Genomic DNA, 22,677 nt, shown 5'->3' with positions numbered 1-22,677 from the left:
TGAATGTGTTTATTTAGAAGCTATCCCCAATTAACTATATGCAAGCTTTTCACTTTGAATCTGGAAGAAAGTATTGTCTTCATCAATTTTGCACCCTGCTATTTTGACAGTGATCTACTTTAGCAGGTTAAAAAAAAAAGGCATTTGCCCATAATCTTTAAAAATGCCATAACATCTAGAAAGCACTTCCTTTTAACTCAACTGTCCCATCCTTTAGACTCTTGTTTTTTTCCCCAAAAATAGTATCTTTATGGAGACTTTTGAAGGGGAAGTCATAAGTGTTGGTGACTAGTTGCAGACTGAGCCCTCTTCATCTATCAAACCTCTGGTCTGTGGTTCCATTTTGTTACAAACAAATTCAGCTCTATGATCCCAACATTATTTTACACAAAGTGATGGATATGAGAAAAGGGAAGAAAGTTAAGTCCTTGAAAAATAGAAATTAAGAAGAAAACTAACTGAAACATTTAGAAAAAAATCTTCACTTTCTTTAAAGCGGTCCTCAAAAAAGTATGAAAAAATTTATCGTAAAATAGTAATGACCTCCTTGAAGGGGTAAATCAATCATAAAAGCTCTCTTTTGCCACGATAATTTTCTCATGCTGCTGATGACCATTCTTAGCCTCCAAATTACTAATGTGATTTACTTGAGGTGCTAGTAATCTAGGAAACGCAGCTATTCTATACAACATCTTTAAATTCTATTTTCATAAAAGGACAAATGTTCTTTTCATTAACATTCTACTGTGGATCCTTGTAATGTGGAAAAGCAGTTATGTATTTCAAATTACATCTGCGTCTTCTGAAGTTCAAAATTTCAGCATTACACATATTAGATTACTGGTATAGCAGGATAGTATTTGAAAGTATTTGGAGTATGTCAGTGTAATTCTCCAGTATAAAATTGAAAGGCCAATTGGTGTCACTTATTTTTAAATAATTTGAGCTGCTTATATTCTAATGTGCAATATTTTTAATGCTTCTAAAGTGGTGCCTTGGGAGGATTTTTTTTTATTTGTTTAATCAAATTTCTGAAGCATTTTCCTTTAAAGTCCGTCTTTCCTTTCTCAAGATGGCTTTTTTTTTCTTGACATATTGAACGGCTGATTTTTCTGCAGCTTTGGTGTAGCCAGCATGAGAACTCTGCAATCTAATGTTGCTGAGCTGAGGATTTCACTTCATCTTAACTTCTCTCAATTGTCTTACTGTGAAAGATTTCATGGCAAGTTAAGCCACTAAAAGGAAGGAGACCAATTAGGCAGATTCAGTTTATGTTGTATGTAAAGCAGATGCTTAATAAAATTAAGCCAACAATTGAGGCTCTCTTCTACACCACCTAAATTGTCACTAATATATTCCTATGCAGAATTAATGCCTCTGATTGTTCATTCCCCAACACATTGGAGAAGAAAAGGGAACGCTTCGGGATGGCTTGGCACAGCGTGCCTGCCCCGGCCAGCGCGGCTCACGCTTTCCGTTCCATCTCCCGCAGGGCTTGCTCTCCGAAATCCTCCGAAAGGAAGAAGATCCCAAGACCGCCTCGCAGTCCCTGCTGGTTAACCTCCGGGCCATGCAGAACTTCTTGCAGTTGCCAGAAGCTGAAAGGGATCGGATTTACCAGGATGAAAGGGAAAGGAGTCTGAATGCAGCCTCGGCTATGGGTCCAGCTCCTCTGATTAGCACGCCCCCCAGCCGGCCTCCCCAGGTAAAGGAGCCTCCCCGACTCACGCATCTTGTCCTAGCAGGGCTTGCCCCCCCCTAAATTCTCTTCCCTGAGGGCTTGGTCACGTACAACCTGCCTTCCAACAACCAGGACACTTTATGGGGAAATAAAGCCAGAATTTCAATCCTGGCTTTGGTTTTTGCCATTTGGAGACCTTGGACAGATCCTGTCGCCCACAGGAGTGTGGATCGGTTTCTGGCAGTCCCTGAACTTAATCAGGAAAAAAAAAAAATCATTTTTCTTTCTGACCTTTAACTGAAATTGAGCATTTCTTTGCATTGTGAAATTTTCAAAAAACTTTATTCTGAGAAAGGGACAGAGGCTTCATCTGCCTGCCAAAGAGATCCATGACATATAAAGATTAAAATCTGCAAACTAGACTATCTCTAAGAAGCCTTCCACCTTTGAATCCTATGTAGGCTTTTTTTTTTTTTTTTTTTTTTTTTTTTTTTTTTTTTTTTAGGGTGGTTTGCTGTTCTATGCAAAATATAGTCAGTCATCAGCCATTTCTCTTAGCACTTTAAGGGAAGACTTTTTAAATAAAAGAAAAGAATAGTTTAAAAAGTAAATTTTCCCCTCAAGTTCAGGTCCAGAGTTTTGTGATTTGTAGTAAGAAAAAAATAATTCTATTTGTATTTATGCTTTCCAATATAAACTGCAGCTGGTGCCAATTACAAATCATCTCATTTGTAATCTTTCATAATTAAGTTTTATACAGTCCTTGAAAGCTGCTTTAAAAGGGGGTCCATAAAGAATTTTGTCCATTTTCCCAGAAATAGGTATATTTTATATTTCACTATAAGTTTTTCACCCAAGGGAAAAAAAAAGAGGAATTTTCAATTCTTTCTGTTCATGTGTCCATATTAAAATAAACAAACAAAAAAACTTATGGACTTAGCTTCTAGTCTGAGACCTTTCAATAGACTTTCATTGCTAGACATGATTAGCATATGGAGTGACTATACTGTAATGAAAGTGATTGGGGTTTGTTGTGTGTGTATTTTTAAAACAAGCTTACTATAACGTATGCATCTAAATGAGTGTTCTTGTCTTCAAAGTAGTCACCTTGGTTGGATATACACTTATTCTAATGAAGGTAAAATTGGGAAGTAATAAGAAGAAATTTTTTAGGAAAGAAGTTAGTACTATAATATAGTAAAAGAAAAGCCTTCTTTTTATGGACTGTGCTAATCAGTGGTCTGTTGTTCTTAGGCTTATTCCTAATTGAGTTGGAATGTAAATATTCACCAGAAAATGTTTTACAAGGTAAAGTGACTATTCATCCCAAACTGTACTCTGTATAAGATTACCCTGAAATATTATATGCAAGAAGACTCTTAATGCAGTATAACCAAACAGCACCATAAAGTGTAAATGCACTGAGTTAGCATCATTGAACTGACCATCCTTTTCTAGCATAGATTCTATACAATTCTATACTCTGTATATTGTCATTTCATACAAAACATCTCAGTAACACAAACCTAGCTTTGCCTGTATTCCTTTTGTAAGAGTGACTTCCTTTAAGGCTCAGCTCAAGGTCACATCCTACACGAATCCTAAACTGTTGGACCAAGTGTCAATTCCTCCCAACTCTTGGGAAGAGATGGTTTTTAAACTTATGTGCAATCTCATCTTGTGTCTCTCCAATGGTGAAAAAGCTGCTTAAAGCTGAGGGCCATTGAGTTCTTGTCTAAACAACCTCAGAGCTGGGCTCACACTGCCTGACTAAAGAAAAGATGCTTAGTAAATACACAGCCGTACCTTGTCCCACATGTATCTATTAGGTAGAGTTAACTCTTCTGAATCTTGTTGATTATTATTAACCTAAGCTCTGACATTGATAATTCATCATTAAAATAGCTACTGCAGTGGTTTTTTTGGCACATTGCTTAAGCTACAATCCTCATAGTTCTCCATGGTCCTTCAAAGCAATAACTTGGATTTGATCATCATGCTTTCATCATGTGGATTGCCTTTACTTAAGTATAGCTTTTTAATCTTCTGTGTCCTAATATGAATTAAAACCATAAGTCCCCTCCAGCAAGATGCATTTGCCATACTACTGCAAAGTCTCATCAGTGCATGTAGTTTGTATATAACCAAGTTATTCATATTGTAAATTACTAAGGGATAGTACTCTTTTATTTACAAGCTTTTGTTCTTTTATAAATTGGGAAAGCCAGCAGAGATAACTTATTTTGTTCTGAATTATTTATATGCCCTATCTATGTTTCCTAAATTAATCAGTTAATCAGGTTACTCTAAGCTATGTAGACCTGGCCAATAATGCAAATACTGAGTCAATACAATGTATAAGTAGTACAGAATTACATAGGAAAGTTAATTTAAAATTAAAATGGTTTGTCAAAGCCAAATAGTTACCTATCCAATAGAACCATAAGAAGATTCTGGCGTTATATGTATCACTTTGTCTTTTCTATAACATCATTCCTTAAATTGGCTTCCTACTTCATTTAAGATTCCTTTAATGCAGCAAAAATAAAATTTCCTAACTTCAAAAAAATATATAGCTTACCAGGAAAAACAACACACACAACATAAGAAAATGTGAAATATTTCCAAAGGAAGTACAAGTCAACTTTAGGGAAGAGGAGACAATATGGGGCAAATCAGGAATAGCCTTCTGTAGGAGGTGGCACTTGGATTTGGAAGGAAACTCATGATTCTAGAGCAGAGGTCAGGGAGGAGGAAGCAAGCTGGCCTATATGGCAATCTGTGCCATTTTGGGGAGATGGAGTTTTATGTGTGAGGAATTGCAAGCATGTGATCCAGTAGGCCAGAATCTAGAATGTGTAAAGGGAACAAAAATAGAAGTCTAAAAAGGTAGATTAGAGCCGGAGGATGAAGATTTTTCAAAGCCCTGAGGGTAGTCTGCTTTTTGTTTTTGTTTTGTTTTTTTATCACACAGAAAATAGGGTACTTTTGGAGAAGGAGAATGACTTGGGTCCTGTGCATTAAGCACCTCACTTTTGTACTTGTGTAGATGATGGATTGGAAAAGGAGACAAACCTATTCCTTCATAGAGTTTACTATCCCAAATACTATCAGTAAAATATTATATGACAAATACCTTATGGAGGTGGTGAATAAATCACTTTGTGACGTCAGGGAAGAAGAGTGTTGCTGATTTTCATGTTGATTTTCGTTTTTAAAGTGAGCATAAATCGAGCAGATGAAGAAAAGATAGGGTCAGCATTAAATAAAAAAGGATTCCTTTAAGCGGAAACCTAAAAGCAGACAAGTACTGGGCATGTTTGGGAAAGAAAGTCAACTAGTTGGGCTACCCCGCAGAGTATTTGGAAGGGAATGGCATCTGTCAAATGCCTACTACTTGCCAGGCAGTGGCTAACTTTATAAATATTATGTCATTTGATTTTCATAATAACCATGGAGAGAGGGTACTATTACTATTCACATTTTATACTTAGAAAAACTGAGGTAGAGAGGTTAATTGATTTGCCCAACATCTTACACACCTAGTAAGTAGTAATAAGTAAGTGTTAAGTAAAAAACTGGATTTGAACTTGGCTCTTCTCAACTGCAGGGCAAATGTTGTATTTACTGTGCTCTTATAGAGGAAAGCAAAAAATATATATAGTTTAAGAAATACTTAGCAAGTGCCTATTAAGTGGAACAATGTGGGAGACCATTATATGGCAGATAAAGACATTTGAACTGTAACTTTTTGAAAGAAAAGATTGTCTTTTGCCTATTTTTGTTTACCCAGTGCTTAGCACTGTGCCTGACACTTAGTAGACGCTTAATAAATGTTTGCTGACTACCTTAGTAGGTGATAGGGGCCACTGAGGTGTGTACCATGGAGCATCATAATACAGCCATGCATAAGAAAGATTAATCTAACAGTGATATGAAGGGTAAATTAGAGGTTCAAGGGAATGGAGGTAGGAAGACCTATTTAAAACCTTCAGTAGGTTGGTACCAGTGGGAACAGAAAAAAAGTAGATGAATGTAAAAGATGTTAATCAAAGGTAGAAGGGACAGGAATTGGTAGCAGCTGGGATATAAAGAAAGGAAAAAAATTAAAGATTATTAAATACTAATGTTTCCAACCTGGAAGCCACTTAGCACAACTTAATGTTAGATAATATTAAAGGTTAACTATTTTGTCTTGAGTGGATTTAATTCAATACTTTAATTTAAAGCTTCTTTTGATTTTTTTTTTAGTTAAGTGGCATTGAAACATGTGTTTTATATTTTTAAAGGCATACCCTAGAGTAGTGTAGGAGTAATACTATTAGCAGCAGTTGAAATATAGCAACTTTTAAAAATTAGTAATAATAAGCCACACATGAAGTTTTAATGTGTTTATGGTACATCATCAGTAAAAAGCCTGTGAACCAAAAACATAGCAATTATAGTTGGTTTACAAACAAAAGTACCGTGCACCTGATCAGTGTAGTTCTAATCAAAACAAAGGAACAAAATCAAGAAAAAAAAAGATATACAGATACTCTGAGAGACATAGACCAGCTTCAGGTCATTCTCTATGCATTCATCACAGTTGAGAAATCTTGATGTGTCTCTTATCAAGTCGTATCCTAAATACAATCTCCAAAGCGTATCGTTGTATTGATACCTATTTGGGTCCTGGGGATGAGAATAAATTAAACCCAGTTTAATGTGAATGAACCCAGGGCAATCTAAGTTGAGAAGCGAATTAGACTAGACCAGTGGGAAGAATGTGATAAATTGAACTACTTGGTTCACTCACTTCTCTCCTGGTAGTTCCAAAGGATGTGTTGTGGCTCAGTGGATGAATCATTAACCTTGGGATCAGGAAGACTAAAATTTAAATCTTCCTCATTGACTGGCTGCATGACCAGCCAGCTTGCTTAATCACTCACTTTCTTCATATGTAAAATGAAGACAATACTCAAATACATAAAATGCTTATCACCCCCCCCCCCTTTTTTTTTTTTTTTTTTTTGGCATCTTCTGAACTCTTTCACCCTAACTCTATCCCAGGGGCAAATGAAAAGATTTAATACAGCATATTCTCTAATATAACAAAATAGCCATCACTCTCTCCAAATTAGAAAAAGCTAAGATGAATGAAAAGGTGACTTCTTATGTTATGGCTGATAAAAGATCAGCTTGCCATAGGAAATGGAGAAAATAAGTTAGAATCTCTGTATTTCCATAATATTCAATGGGATGAGATTGGGATAGAAACTAATTAATTGACCATCCCTTATGGTTGGGCAGTTATGGCTCACCCCCTCATTGCCAACTTTACTTTTCCTCTATTAAGACAACTCTTTTGAAGGATTTCATCTGGGTTATATTAAAACATTTGTTTCTCACCAAAAATCACAAAGGAGTAGTAAAAAAACAAACAAACTCATTTTAGAATGGGAAAATGAGACTATCTTCTTTTCAGTGAAAGATGGAAATTTATGTTATTGTGAATACATTGAGAGTGTGTGTGGCTTTCATGGAAAAAAAAACTCCTGAGATGATACAGTAAATTCAAATCACTTTTAAACTCTATGAGGCTCAGTTTCCTTATCTGTAAAGTGAGATTCAACTAGATGCCTCAAGGATGCCTCCTAGCTTTAAAATGCTGATGCTTAATAAATATTTGCTGAGCTGGATTAGATCAGAGCTGAGATTATCAAGGTCATTGGGTCACTTTTTGAGTGTGCACCTAAGAGGCATTTAAGCTTGTCCTAAATTCAAAAATTTAGGGACAGTTCTGCCTCCTCAGATCAATTTAATAACTTCCAATTCCTATGAGCCTATGAAACAATATGAACTAAGCAACCAGTCAATGAAGACTTTGGGGGATTTAAAAGGTTACTTTCTGGATCAAATTTAGGCTATATTTTAGTAATGCCATTTTTCATCATTATCTGAAAGTCACAGGATCTTGCACTTAAAATATTTGAATTGAATTAAAAATAATTTTCTCTACTCCAGGCCAATTTTAAAAAATAACTTCTTGATACTTTTCTGGGGAAACCATCTTATATCCTTTCCTCTCACCATGGAACCATAGGTGGCACATTGGATACAGTGAGTGCATGACTTAGAGAAAAGAAGCCCTAAGTTCACATTTGGCCTCAGACACTTCTTAGTTGTGTGATCCTGAATAAGTTACTTAACTTTTTTCTGTCTCAGTTTTCTCATATATAAAATGGAAATAATAATAATAGTATCTGTCTCCCAAGGCTGTTGTGAAGATAAGATGATAAGTTCTTTGCAAGCCTTAACGCACTACATAAAAGCTAGTCATCCCATTCTTCCTTATAAAGCAAGTATGTGGCAGTTTATACAAAATTGGACATTTATAGTCCATGTCCTGCTCCCTTTCCACATCTCTGTTAAGAAGAATAGTCTTGAATCAGTTTTAGGATACAAATCTCTATAATCAAACAGTTTTGATTCATTCTTTGATTGGAGTTTGAGAAAAAAAAAATTTTTTTCTCTAAAAAAATGGATTTATTTTTGGAGAAAATTATTAGAAACTTTTAAAATCTCTTTTTAAAGCATATGTTTATTCATCTTAAGTATTGATTATGTGCATTATGTATTTTGAAAGAGCAGTGCTTTAAGAAATATTTTGATTATGTATAAACACGTGAAAAATCTTCTTCAATATAAAGTTTGTAGAAGTATCCTTCCGACTTCTTCTACCCTAACCTGCTCTTTTGCAGAATCCATTGTCCCAGTGATCCTGATGCAAGGAAGATTGTTTAGAATCATCTCATTTTAAAATGGTTACATTAATACCTAAGACTCAATGGCATTAGATCTATATCATGGGTCATGTTATAGGGACCTTCCAAATGACTAATAGCATTCAAAAAAAACTTTTGAGTTTCTTTTTTAGAAGTTAGAAAATAAATATGCAAATTTTATAATAAATTAATCTTATTAATAGATAAAAGATTCTCAACACACACAAATCAATATTTTAAATGTATTAATAATATAAAGTCATTTCTTGTAACAGTGAGTATTTTTCAGACACAAATTAAAAACACTTCAAAATTAAATCTTGCATTTTTAAGCAATATTGCTAAGTTAACTCATATATTTTTAGTTTTCTTTCTTACAATCACATGTATAAAATTGACGGTTGAATTATCCAGACTATGTTGTGAAGACATGGATCAGAATAGTTTCTCCAAATTTACTCCAATTTGTCCTCATGAAAACTTTTCTATATAAAAGTCCCCCAGAATCTTGCAAAAGCATAAACTTTTACATACATCCTATGCTGAACACTTGGCAGGTAGGGGTAAGTGGGGAGCACAGTAGATATATCAGATCTGAAATCAGAAAGATCTGAGTTCAAATTTGACCTTAGGCACTAGCTATGTGATCCTGGTCAAGTCACTTACCCCTCCCTGTTTGCCTTAGATTCCTTGTCTTTAAAATGAACTAGAGAAAGAAATGACAAACCATTCCAGTATCTGCAAAAAACCCACAAATGAGGTCACAGAGAATTGGGCGTGTCTGAAACAAGTGAACCACAGAATAGTGGATACAGATTATGGGAAATGCTCAAATTCATATCATCTAACAGAATCTTGTGCCTTCCATATACCATAAATGATCAGGAACTGATTTTTGAAACTGAAATTTTTGCCTTAATGATAAATGATGATGAATACACCGAATGGTCTCACCCATGGCCACAGGGGAGAGGAGCTAACAAACACTCCCAACATAAATCTAAGAGAACTTCTGGGCACCCCTGTACTCTTGAAGTATGTAACAAATCCCGCCTTGATGAAAGCTATTCTGAAAGCAACTGCATTTATCATACTGTTTGTGCTGTTTGCTGAGTAGAGCTGAAAAGGAGTTTGTTTTGCCTGGAATGAGCTACTTTATGCATTTTAATTTAGGGCATAATATTAAAAGCTAAACCTGGATTAAAAAAGGGTGTGGGTTTGTTGTTGTTGTTGTTGTTGTTCTAAGCTAAAAGAGTATTTAGTAGAGCGTGTGAGATAAAAAAAAAATTTATTTCAGTTTTTCCCTGGGGAAAAAGATGTGAGCTTCCCTGGTTGTGGAAACCTGCTCAACTTGGTTACCCCTTAAGCAATAGCATGTGCCTTGTTTCAAAAAACTGTGTTTCTGTAACTTCTCCTAACCATAATCAATCTTCTGCGATATGTATCTGAGCAGATAAGTTGGGATAGATAAGTTTTTCTAAATATTTTTTAAATGACTAAGGAAGGTTTACTGTTCTTGCCTTTGTAAACACTGCAGTGCTTTTACGTTCTTTGTTTTCAGAAAGAAAAAAAAAACCCTGGAAAAGTAGCTTGGCGAGATCTTGGTTTCCACCCGAAAATAGCCTCAGCTGTGATATATGATGATATTAGGCTTTTGAGTGGATTATTTATATGATTTTATAAGTTGTGCTTTTTTAGTTAAAGTTGTGATCTTTCAAGAGAAATTGTGCTGGACAGAACCCAGAAAACAAATGGGAGGACTGAAAGAGATGAACGAAGTCCCAATGCCATATGTTAAATTCTAGAGCAAGCATGTGCATTTTGCAAAGGAGTTAAGAGTTGTTTTTGAGAAGTACCCAGAGATATGTTTTTAGTTTACACTTTACATTTTGTTAAGTAGATTGCTCTAACTGCACTCTTTGCCTCCAATGTTTTTTGGAATATATATATCCCCAGTAGAATTTCTGTAACAAAGGATTTTTAATATAATGTTAAAATTATTTTTCTTTATCCCTCAAGCAGTGAAGGGGATGGAGGAACAGTGATTGAAAGCATTACTATGGCATAAACAAATGTATTCTCTTATCTCAAAGCCAGACCATCTCATAGATAAATTAAAATCTTAAACAACAATGGTGTGGACACTTTCTGGAAATATGTTAGCTCTTTGAGGACCCTACAATCCCATATTACTTCACTAGGACTTTTTAATCTCACTATACCTATGATAGGCTCATTAGATAGTTAGGATCTTTGGTTCCAAAGCTAGAAAGGATCTCCCTCAAGGAATTTTCTGTTCTAGCTCCTGTTCTTGAGAGCCTGACAAAAACATTTCAAAGGTGAGGCTACTGAAGGTCAGAAGGGTTGAGTTTCCCAAAGTCACTCAACTGCTAATGGTGAGGGGAAGCTATTGTCCAAGGTGATGCCTTATTTCCTTCATAGGACATTTGTTTCTCTTCTGTTTTATCAGCAGCTTCTCTATTTTCAAAAAGAAATTTGAAAATTCAACCAGTATGATTGCCTCACAGTTCAAGAGCAATTTTATAAAATTAGGAACATAAATTTTTGAAGCACATGTTTTTAAAAAGTTTAGTATTTATAGGAGAAAAAAAAATTTCCCTTGTTTAGAACCACCCTTATGCCCAGGATTTTGTGGGATATGGAAATGAGTCTTTTTACATTTGACGAATAGTGTAATGTTATAAGGGGAAAATGTAGCTTTTGAAATTCAGATGTCGTTAGTTCATTCTAAAATTAAGTTGATTTTTTCATATTTCTGCTATATATTAATAATTGATATTTTAAAGTTACTAATAGAAAGGTCCAAGATTCTGTACAGTCCTCTACAAAATTAAGTCCCTAAGGAAATCTTGTAGTTGGAAAAGTACATTACATATTTGTGATAAGATATTCCTTCTAAACCAGATAATGTTTAATTTCACAGTGAAGAAAATATTTCTGTGTAGATTTTGTGAAGGTTCTCAAGTTAATTAATATTACCCTACATTTTAAAAATGTAAATGTAGCAGAACATATACTTATTTGAACTTTTAAACAAAAGCCAACAGTAACATCAGTAAGCTTTTAAGTTGAGTTTGGCTTTTGCCCAAGATCTATGACACTGCCTGAAATTATCAATTTGGCATTTTCATATCCATTGATACACTTCAGTGCTGATGTTTCACTTCAAGGTCACATATTGTAAAAAAATCTTATTGAACCATTGTGCATTTTGAGTAATGTACAATAATGTTCTTTTTAGATAGAGGGAAATAGTCCTTGATAGTGTGGGGACACAAGTCAAAAGGAAAAACTATATACATGGTTGCCAGAAAAAGATGGAATAATTACAGAACAGCTTGGACATACACATGTAAAGTAGAACAAGCCTTTATGATAATTAGGAAAGGCACTATACCTGTTTCATGGATGGATAGAAGATTTAAATATGCAGTACTGTAAATTGCTTTGTTATGGAAGATTTTAAAAATGAAACAGATAAGAGGAAAAAGCGTAAAAGCAAAGTCTAATATTTAAAAGGCTACGAATATGTAATACCTATCAGTGATATAATTATCTGTATTAGGCATTGGGCACCAATGAAGAAATCTCACTCTACATTAGGATTTTAATTGTTTTTTTTTTAGGTTAGAATTGCAGTTTAAGATAATTGGGGAATAATTCTTTTAGGGTTTTCAAGTCTTTGGAGCTATTGTCTGTTTTCCAGAAAACTCACTTTATGACACTGTAATTCCTAGTTGTAAGTTGGCAGCGACTCTCCTATTACAAATGCAGTCACCTGTGACAATATGACTTCCTTAGCTCAGGAAGCTTGATCTCTGGGCAGGACATAATGGTAGATGACCGAATTGTAGAAAAGTCTGTTGTAAAAGTACAACAACCTCCAGTTTGGAAACAGTGCTTGTAAATCTTCTGAACAATGCAGTATCCCTGGTCCCTGCCAAAGAATGACTGTCATATTTAAAATGTGTCATAGGTAAAAACAGCGACAATTGCTACGGAGCGGAATGGGAAGCCAGAGAACAATGCCATGAACATTAATGCTTCCATTTATGATGAGATTCAGCAGGAAATGAAGCGAGCAAAGGTGTCCCAAGCACTCTTTGCAAAGGTTGCGGCAACCAAAAGCCAGGTAAGAACCTGACTGGAAACCAGGAATCAACAAGTTGGGGTTGGGTAATGATGCCAGTAGGATTACCAGTGTATCATCACCTCTTTTCTCTATGCACTTGAGTCATGACTTGGGTCCACAGTGTACTTTAGTGGAGAGCATAATTTCTTATGGGACATTGATTGATATCACTACATCTTTATTTAGTGTCTGGGTGTAAGGAATGCAATATTGAAAATTTGCCCAATGCTTGTTTAGTATAATAGAGGGAGTTAGAATGTGTGGCCAGGTGCACTCAATATTAGGTAGAGTGCGTTAGGGGTCAATGATACCTTCTTTTAAGATGGGAATAAGGAAGGCTTTGGAAGAATTACATCTGACCTGTTTCTTCAATGAAAAGAGAGGTTTCGGCAGGAGAAAACTTGGCTGGATTGTGTGGCCCAAGATGAACAAACAGAGGAAGAAAAGAGCAGGGCAAAATGAAGAATAACTAGTGGGTCTAATTTGGCTGGAACACGGTTGTTGTGGTTGTGGTTGTGGTTGTTGTTTGTCCTTCGTTCTTGAAGAGGACCATGATATCAGGGAGAGCTGGGTGCCATAGTGTAGGAAAGACAGCAAATCATGTAAAACCTAGTTGTAGCTTGGCAGTCAGATTGTGAAGGACCTTCAGTGTTTCCTTAAGGAGCTTGCAGTTTCCTTAATCAGAAAAAAGGATCCACTGAAAACATTGGAGTGGGACTTGAATGTTTGAAAGATCAATTTGGTGGTTTTGTGAATTTTGTGATTAGGGTTAAAGGAAATAGAATTAAGAGAAGTTGGCCACTGATTGTATGTGAAAGGAAGAAGAGGAAAGAGTCCAAGATGGCTTAGCAGTCTAAGAATGAATAGGAAATGGTGGTTCTCTCAGCAGAATAGGGGATGTCCAGAATATGGGCAGTCTTTGGCAGGGGAAATATTTAATTCTGGAAATGCAGAGATTAGTTGGTAGTGGGAAATCCAGGTTGCAGATGGAAATATAGCACTATAGCTGGATTAAATGTTAAAATATGGAAATAAAGATTTTGAAAAAAAAAAAGAAAAAAAATAAAATAAAAAAAAAGGAAATAAAGATTTAGGACATCACCTGCATAGAGACAGTCACTGCAGAGTGGGTGAGATCTCCAGGGCAAAGAGTATAGAGGAAAAAGAAGGCTGAGAATAGACTAGGGACAGGATAGTGGAAATAAAATAGGGGGAGGTATAGTGTGGACAGTCTGAAAACAATCAAACAAACACATATTTATTAAACACTTACTTGGTTCTGGGAACTCTGCTAGGGGACACAGAGACAAAAATGAAATAGTCCTTTTCCTTAAGGAGCTTCCATTCTAATGGAGGAGACGGCAGGTGGGTATGGGTGTGTATATCACCCACACACACACACATACACACATTTTACATATAATACATATTTTTATACATACATGAATATATATTATAGATACATATATAATTAATACAAAGTAGTTTAGGGAAATAACATTCACACTTACAAATTCTATTTGGTTATGATGAATAAAACATTTTAAAAATTCCCTGCTAGATTCTCTTTACAAGTTTAGAACTGGAAATTTCCTGTTTTGTCAAGGAGAGGTATATTGGGGGGAAGGAAAGCTCTGAATTACTTAAATATTACTGTTTAAATATTCTAACTACCTTGGTTTCCCTCATAGAAATATTTAAAATAATAATTCTGATTCTCTTCTTCTAAGTATAACTTCTTGCTCACTGCTCCTGTTATAAGGAAAGCTGAATTCTTTAACTTCCAAATAAAAATTTCACATATATTGACATTTTGTACATTTTCCTTTTACATAGAAATCTTCCAAATAGTATAGATGTAGAAATATTTTAATTGTGATACAAGATATATTATAAACTTGTGATAATTGAGATCTGAATGTTTGCAGAAAACATTGCAGTCTATACATTTCATGAAAAATAGCAAGTAAAAAGATGTTGGTTCTTAGTAGTATTGCTATGAATTCTTCACATTATTTTCATCACAAGTTGAGCAAAGTCAAATCATAGGTTCATATGCTGACAAAACAATTAAGAGAGGATCTGAAAGGCCGAGCAGAATACAGAATTATTTTTCTCTTTTCAACAAAAACATTGAAAAACATTTCTATGAAAGATGTTATGTTCATTCTGGACTGTAATGTCGGGTTTTAAGAATTGCACACTTAAAGCCTGATCCAATTCAGTGGGAATCTTTGTACAAGGCTCTGTCCTGGGTTCTGGAGCCTCAAAGATGACAAGTTGCTGAGCTACTGCACCTCAGTCAGCTTGTCAAGTAGCATAGGAAAGAGACCTGTATGCAAATAACATTCCCTAAAGTTTGAAAACTGTTGTCCTTGATGGCCCTCCCAATTGCTTTTATTGAGAATCTTTTCGTTGTCCGTTTTTGGTAAAATAGACAATCGTACATTTGGTCTGGGATGTTTCGATAATCATTTTTAACATTTAAAAAATTTTACACTTGCAGCATCACTAGTGGAACTTCATATAAGCTGCAGTTTAGGAATAGGTTGCTCTTTTTTAAGTTATAGGCTGTAAGGAATACTTAAGGGATATTTTGGAAATGTTATATAAAAATGATTAAACTCAAGCTGTGGACTGTAAAAATTATAGCTTTATAGGCCACATGCCTGCCTACCCTTCAATCACTGTCAAAGTGATAATTTCTACAATAATATGTTTCTTTTATTGTGGGATTCTAAACATCAAGTGCTGTTTAAACATTAAACTGAATTGTTTATGTTAGTGCTGTACTCAGCGTGTCATACATCAGGCCACTGTAATCTCTCATGGAATGTAAAATTCTGTCATGAATCATGGCTTGTATATCGGAAATTACTGTAATTTTGATTGGAAATTACAGGGCTCTTGAAATGTTTCTAATTATGATAGAATGTTAGAGCAGCTTCAAACCTGTGTGCTTCTTCAGATGTCTTTATTTACATGGCAAGACTGTACATTAACGACAAATGTCCTGTTCTCACTTTAGCCCCTTGTCTACCCTGCCAGCATTTTCAGTTTGGATATGTCATTACAGAATGAGGAGGAGCTCCCATTCAAATATATTTTGACATTTCCTCTCTTGTTGACATGCCATCTTTGGGGTTTAACCTGTATCCTCAAAAATCAGCTAAAAGGCCTTCTTTCTCAGAGGGCAAATGTATCTCCCAAAGCATTACAAACAAGGAAGCTATTATCTTTAAAAAAAATGTTAATTAAATTATGAAATTTAACCTTGATAAAAATAGTTCCTTTCTGTCTTAAAAAATATTGAGATCTCCCAATTCTTTATAACTCTGTATCCTGTCAGGGTTGACTTGAGTGATCCCACAGTTCCTTTCATCTCTATATTGTGTCTTGTGGTTGAGCTCTCAGCTGCTCTCCCATTCTCTTTATTATTTGTAAGTTAGTCTTCTCTTCCTCAGCACCTAGAATGTCCCTATTGTAGTCACATGAGGGATATTCCTGGACTTCTTAAACACCCTAATTTTTTAATGTCTGTGCTGAGGGCTGAATATTTTCTGCAGTGTGGAAGAAGAGGTCAGCTTTCAAGTACTCTGCCCAACTGATTTCCTTATCAGGTTGAGGTAAAATTTCATTGGTCCAAATGACTTCACAAAGTATAAATAGGGAATAAAATGACCATCAATTTGGATTACCCATGTTGAATGATACACAAGATGCTTCCATCACCATTCCCTCCACCAGTTGTCTTTTTCTCTCTTACTCTTCTGAAACTGTCTTTTCTTTCTCTTCTTTGTGACATTCTAAATAACCAAAGTTACTGTAAAAAATTAAAGTCTGCCAACACAGGGAGAGTAGCAATGCAGGAGAAGAATAAAAATATGGTTATTTACTCAAGTTTTAACATGTTGAAGATGCATATGAGGGAAAAAATACCTACAGAGCATTCTAGACTTGCCCATGGTCAGCAGTTTCAATGCTAAGAAAAAAAAAAAAATACAAAACTTAATTTGGAAAAGACAGATGGTTTTTCATGGGTTAGAACTATAAGAGTATACTAGATTTGGGCCAATTTGTGAGGAGAGGAATAGATATGAAAGTGAAGTGAAGGGGGATTTACTTCCTTTTATTCTGTTCTCTTGCATCTGACTCCAATGACTGAGGATTGGTCTCAGTGTCTTCATCTTTTGAGTTAATCATTTAAATTTCATGTATCCCTCAATAGCTAGAAAGGAGCAATATGAGTCCTCTAACCGTGTTATAGGTAAAGAGAAATTAATTACATTGGACTGCTCAAGAAAAGACATAGAGAAACAGTGAAGGAGGTGGTCTTTCCTTTCCAGCTATTAATCCAGCCCCTTAAGTCCTTCTAGAATTGATGTTTAGGGGCCAATTCTTTTTAAGTGGATATGGAAGAGGAAAAGTAATAGAGAAGGATGACTTGCTCATTTGTATGTTATCAAAAAGCCTTTTGTTCCTGCTAAAATTCAAATTTTCTAGAATTTTAGAAAACTTTGGCAGATACATTAAACTGTACTGGCACAATTTTTAAATACCTACTAAATTTCAAGAATATAATTTGTACTTCGACAAATCATAAATATGCTTATAGTCTTTGCCCAAATGTATCTAGAGTTGAAAAGCACTTCAGACATTCTCTAATCTAACCCATCTTACTTTGCAAATGAGGAAACTGAGACCCAGAAAAGCTAATCATTTGCCCAGTGTCCCACAAAATTACATAGGAATACATTTAGAACGATTTATTATTATAGCTTTACTCTATTATTGTATCTCCTTGATGGAAATGAATGGGATTTGATTTAATAGAAATGCCTGAGTAAATATAGAGTAAGGTTAGTTTTTGCACTTATTTTGGAAATGTAAGTTACCTAGGTTTAAGTAAAAAAAAATTAAATCCAAACATATTTTGATTAACTACAATTTTTTATACTCTGAATATTAAAATTAGCAGCAGTTTTTTCCAATTAAATCATATTGGGATTCTGTCAAACATTTAGTAAGATAACACATTCAAATAATTATGAAAGCAGAATCCCCTAATTTTACTGTTTAAAAAAAATAGTTGATTTGGGTAATAACCATTAAGGTATCATGGTTCAGTTACCATTCATTGGTTACAGTGTTTTCATATGGGAGCCAGAAATGGAATTTTTTCTTGATGGTGGCAGATGTTGAAATCTAATTTTATTCCACAGCAAACCCCTCGAGAGCTCTGAGACTTAAGGTGTATGTCCAGCATGAGCACATTAGTAGTACTATAGGAGGTGCTTTGTATGTTGAAGTGTTACATTGATTTTAATGTTTGAAAAGGTGGGGCTTACCCATTCTGTAGCGTGGTTATGAGGCAAAGGGTTCCTGCAGCCTAGAGTTGCGTTGACAGAAGTGTTCTGCAAATTGTCATCATGTATAGACTCGTTTGACGTAAGTTCTTTTTAGACAAAGGATCTTAATTATGAAAAACTTAATCTGACATGCTTTCTGCATCATCTTTCCTTGTTTTTACTTTTGGTCCTATATCATTGTAAAAGTTAAACATTGGTACCTATAATATTCTTATATTAATATAGCTGAGAATTCTTACCTTCATGAGAAACGGCTCCACCAAGAGAGAAGAACAGATATTTTTAAGTCACTAGCTTTCCTTTTAAATACTTTTTAAATGGTTTAGCAGCTTGGATTCAGGGCCTTGGGGTAGTAGAAGGTAGGGCTAAGGAGCTCTCACATTTCTCATGATCATAGATGATAAAAATCACTCTGACCTTTAATTTGAGTATAGGAATTCTGATATGGTAATCAGGATGTCTTAAATATAAGTGCCATATGGTATGTCACAAATCAATGGGACTAGAAATAATTTGGAGGGCTGAATATCTGTATCTTATACTGCTGCAAAGCTTAAAATAGCAATTAAAAAAAACCTTTACCAAGCTTTGGAGCTTGCTAAGTAGTACATAGAGATAAAATAAATGGCATAAGTGACATTTTAGCCACAAAATTAATAAGAGATGTCCTTTATTTTGTTGGAATTAAATTTCATTTTTGTAGAAACTCCAGAATGCATCTGGCTCATTGCTGAATATTCATGCTAATTTTGAAATGCTCATTTCACAAAAATGGTTTTTTGACAAGATTTCACCTGTATTTTAAGGTATACCCACATGGATTCATGATTTGATTCATGGTTTCTAATACTTGTAGCATTAAGAGGTATCTCCAGCAGGAGGGTTTAGGGACAGATACCCCAATCTGTTCCTCTGGCACTTGACTTCAATCCAGTCTCTCAATCACTCTCAGGACAGTGATCTCCCTAGGATACAGAGTCCCCAGGAACGTGGGGTGGGGAGCTGGGACAGGGGAGAGAGATAGACAGACAGAGACAGAGAAGAAAAGGAAGAGATAGAGGAAGAGGGAGGAGGGGAAAGGGAAAGCAAAAGAGAGAAGGAAAAAGGAGTGAGGAGAGGAAGAGAAAGGGAGAAGAGAGGGAGATGCATACAATAGGAGTAAGTGGAGAGAAGAAAGGGAAAAGGAAGAGGGGGGAGAGGGAGAGAGAAGAAAGGAGGGGAAGAAGAAAAAGCAAGAGAGAGAAGGGGAAGAGGAAGAAAGAGAGGAAAAAAGGGGAAGGAGAGGAAATGGAAGAGAAAAAGGGAAAGAGGAGGGAGGAGAGGAAGACTTGGACCAATTTGCTTCTGGGAAGAGCTGTAAGGTGTCATGGGAGAAGGAAAAGAAATCAGGCCAATTGAGTAGCTCCACCATAAAGACTGTACTGGTCCTTCTAGTTGTCTCATAATAGGTCTGCATTTCTGCCCCTTTTATCTCTGAATGAACATAACTAATCAGAGATTCCTCACTCATAAACAACCTAAATGGATTCTTCATGAATAGGCAGTTGCCCTATTTACAGTTAAAACTCATTGGCAATACTAAGGCAAATACTTAAAAATCAAAACATATAGTTTAGATCCATTTTTGAGAGACAAATGTTGTTAAGACATTTTCAGTCACGTCTGTTTCTTTGTGATCCCAGTTGGCATTTTCTCGGCAGAGATACTGAAGTGGTTTGTCATTTCCTTCTCCAGCTCATTTTATAGATGAGGAAAACTGAGACAGATAGGTTAAATGATTTGTCCAGAATCATACATTTAATTAGTGGCTGAGCCTGAATTTGAACTCAGGAAGAGGAGTGTTTCTGACTCCAAGCCTGGCACTCTTTGCACTGTGCCACTTAGCTGATCCATTTAGAGATCAGTATGTCATATTTTCCGGTACACTAATTGACCTTTGTCCTATCAGTTGAATGAAGAAAAAGGTCAACTGAAATTATTGGCTCGATTAATGTTATTATGCAGAGATGGTTTAGGTGGGACATAAGATCTAATAAGCATCATTGCATCCAGAAACTGATTTATTTTTGCATCCCCAGTGACTAGCACAGTATTCATTATATCATAGGCAGTTACCATTTGCTTATTGTTTGGCTATTCAGGGCAGGTAAATTTGTTGGGTTTCAATTTGTTCATTTTTGTAGATTAAAAGTTCAAAAAGTAAACATAAAAATAATAACAGCATTTATGTAGGTTTGCAGAGCACTTAATGCTCAGCACCTTCTAAAGTCTGTATTCTTGTTGTCTCCATTTGACAGATGATAAAACTGAGGCTGAGAAAAGAGATTAAGTGATTTGCTCAGGGTCGTGCAGCTAGTAAAAGTCTGAGATAAGATTTGATTTTTTTTTATTTCAAAGTCAATACTGTAGCTAGTCTTCCACCCAGCTCTCTGTAATTAGTGATAAACTCAAAGTTCAATAAACACAAGTTTATAAAATGGAGGATTTCCATTTTTGGAGGAAAAAATATGGAGATTATAGTATTCATACACACCCTATGACAAAAAAAAAAAAAAAAAAAAACAAAACTACACATATTCTGGCAAAGGTTGGTTTGTGCCTGTGAATTTTTGGCTGCCTCATGGCTATTTCTGAATAAACTGCAATTTCTGGTTGGTCTAAATTTAAAATTAGTTAATGAGAAATAACTCTGAAATGGTTTTCCTTCTATCATAGAATACTTTTATCTAGACAAATATGGACATCACTAAGATCAGCCTAAGAAATTAATTGTGAGAAACATTTTTATCTCCCTTTTTAATTTTAGTATTCCTCTTAAAATTCTTCAAGATATTTATTACTTGTAAGAATATTTTGTATTGAAGTTAGCTTAGTTAGTAAGTCTAGCCAGACCTTTGGATCTAGCCTTTTTCCATCAGAGAAGCACATTTGATTCTGTGACTGTTTTCTCTTCTTTAGAGAAATTGAATCAAGATCATAGCATCCATATCTCTCTCTCTCTCTCTCTCTCTCTCTCTCTCTCTCTCCCTCTGTCCCTTCTCCCCCCTCTCTGTTTTAGGTAAAGTGTTCCCTTATTCTGTAGCATCCATCTCTCCTCTCTCTCTCTCTCTCTCTCTCTCTCTCTCTCTCTCTCTCTCTCTCTCTCTTTCTCTCTCTTTTTCCCTCCCTCTCTCTTTTTCTCTCTCTCCCTTTCTCTTCCTCCCTTCTCCCCCTTCTCTGTTTTAGGTAAAGCATTCCCTTATTCTGTAGCATACATCTCTAGTGAAAATTCCCTGTGACATTTTCTAACGATTGGAAACAGAGCTTTAAATGGGGAAATTGGGCAAGGAGGAAATCGCACATTTCTGAATCTGTTAATCTGTGAGCATTAGGCCAGCTTTTTAAGGGAGAAATATTTTAGATGATAAAAAACAGAACCATCATCAGCATAATACATTATTTGTGTAGCATCCTCTAATTCTTTATGAACTTTTATATCAATATATATTCTCATTTGATCCTCAAAAGACTGGGTCAGTGGGACAGGTACTATTTCTATCTTATAATGAGTAAACCAAAGCCCATTGAGGCTAAATGACCAAAATCACATACATAGGGATTCTTAACCTGGGATTTGTGAGCTTGCATTTTTATTTTGTTAAAAATTAGGATATCTGTTTTTTTTAGTATGATTGTTTTTCTTTGCAAGCTTCTGTATTTTATTTTATGCTTTTAAAGGCATCATTTCAGATGGGTCTTTCAGAGGGTCTCTGACACACAGAAAGAGAATAACAGGCAGGAATCAGGAAGAGAACCCTCATTTGGTGACTCCAATGTACATGGTGCTTCATTTTAATGCCCACCTCACCACACAAACAGTGTAGATTATCATCCCTAATTCGCCTTTGCCTTTATCTCAAGGGGATGGTATGGAGTGAAGGGCTTGGCTAGAAACTTATTATATGGTAATCTTCCTGTCTGAGAAAGGACTTAGAATTGAAAACATGCCACGTTAACAGTGGGAAGCAGGATAGGGTCAGGTGTCTCAAAAATAGACATGGGGAGGAATCCAGACCCAAAGATGAGGCTGTGTTTTTATCTGATAGTAGCAATTACTAAAAAATATTTATCATTTCATGAAACTCGGCACATAAATGTTATACTGAGCATTGTTTTTGCATAAAATATCATGTCTTGGGTCCAACATGGAAGAATTGTCCTTTATATTCCCTCCTATCTAAGAGGGAAAGGCTAATTTTACTCTCCTTTATCGTTGTCATTTTTCTCATCAAAGAAAAAAAGACTGGATCCTTTCAAATAGATAAGCTATGGAAAGAATCATAAAAAGTGGCAATAGAAAAATAACTGAGGAAGTAATAGTAACATTACAATTTTAGATGGCTACAAAGCACTCTAGACATACAAATGAATTTATATGGGTTTTATTTACTATGGTATCATGCATGGTACAATCTCCACTCCATCCTAAATAAAACAGAAAGTATTTTAAAGAGGCTCATATAATGTTCACTAATTTATCCCCTTGACTTTCTATAATCTTAATAATTTTATAATTATAGGTCTTATAATTTTACACTTTTGCCAGGTGAATGGGGAAATGAAGTGGTTAATTACATAGACTGAACTATTAAAAAAGACTTACTTTAAAAATTAATTACTACACATGTGAAAGCTCCCTACCTTTACAGTCTAATCTTTTAAAATCTA

At 35.3% G+C, this 22,677-nt stretch overlaps 1 protein-coding gene across 5 annotated transcripts in view; it reads left to right on the top strand.

The window, feature by feature from the left end:
* SATB1 (SATB homeobox 1) overlaps window positions 1-22,677 on the top strand; it is a 97,686-nt gene that overhangs the window by 43,927 nt on the left and 31,082 nt on the right. For all 5 annotated transcript variants that reach the window (XM_012551360.3, XM_023505174.2, XM_012551359.3 and 2 more), the window contains exons 8-9: window positions 1,493-1,705; window positions 12,446-12,601. In XM_012551360.3, coding sequence (XP_012406814.1) covers window positions 1,493-1,705; window positions 12,446-12,601 — 369 coding nt within the window. The remainder of the gene's footprint in view (window positions 1-1,492; window positions 1,706-12,445; window positions 12,602-22,677) is intronic.

Source organism: Sarcophilus harrisii, chromosome 5 (assembly GCF_902635505.1).
Source record: "Sarcophilus harrisii chromosome 5, mSarHar1.11, whole genome shotgun sequence".
In the NCBI taxonomy this organism is placed as follows: domain Eukaryota; kingdom Metazoa; phylum Chordata; class Mammalia; order Dasyuromorphia; family Dasyuridae; genus Sarcophilus; species Sarcophilus harrisii.
Note: the sequence above shows the minus strand (reverse complement) of the source record. Positions and strands in the feature narration are given on the sequence as shown.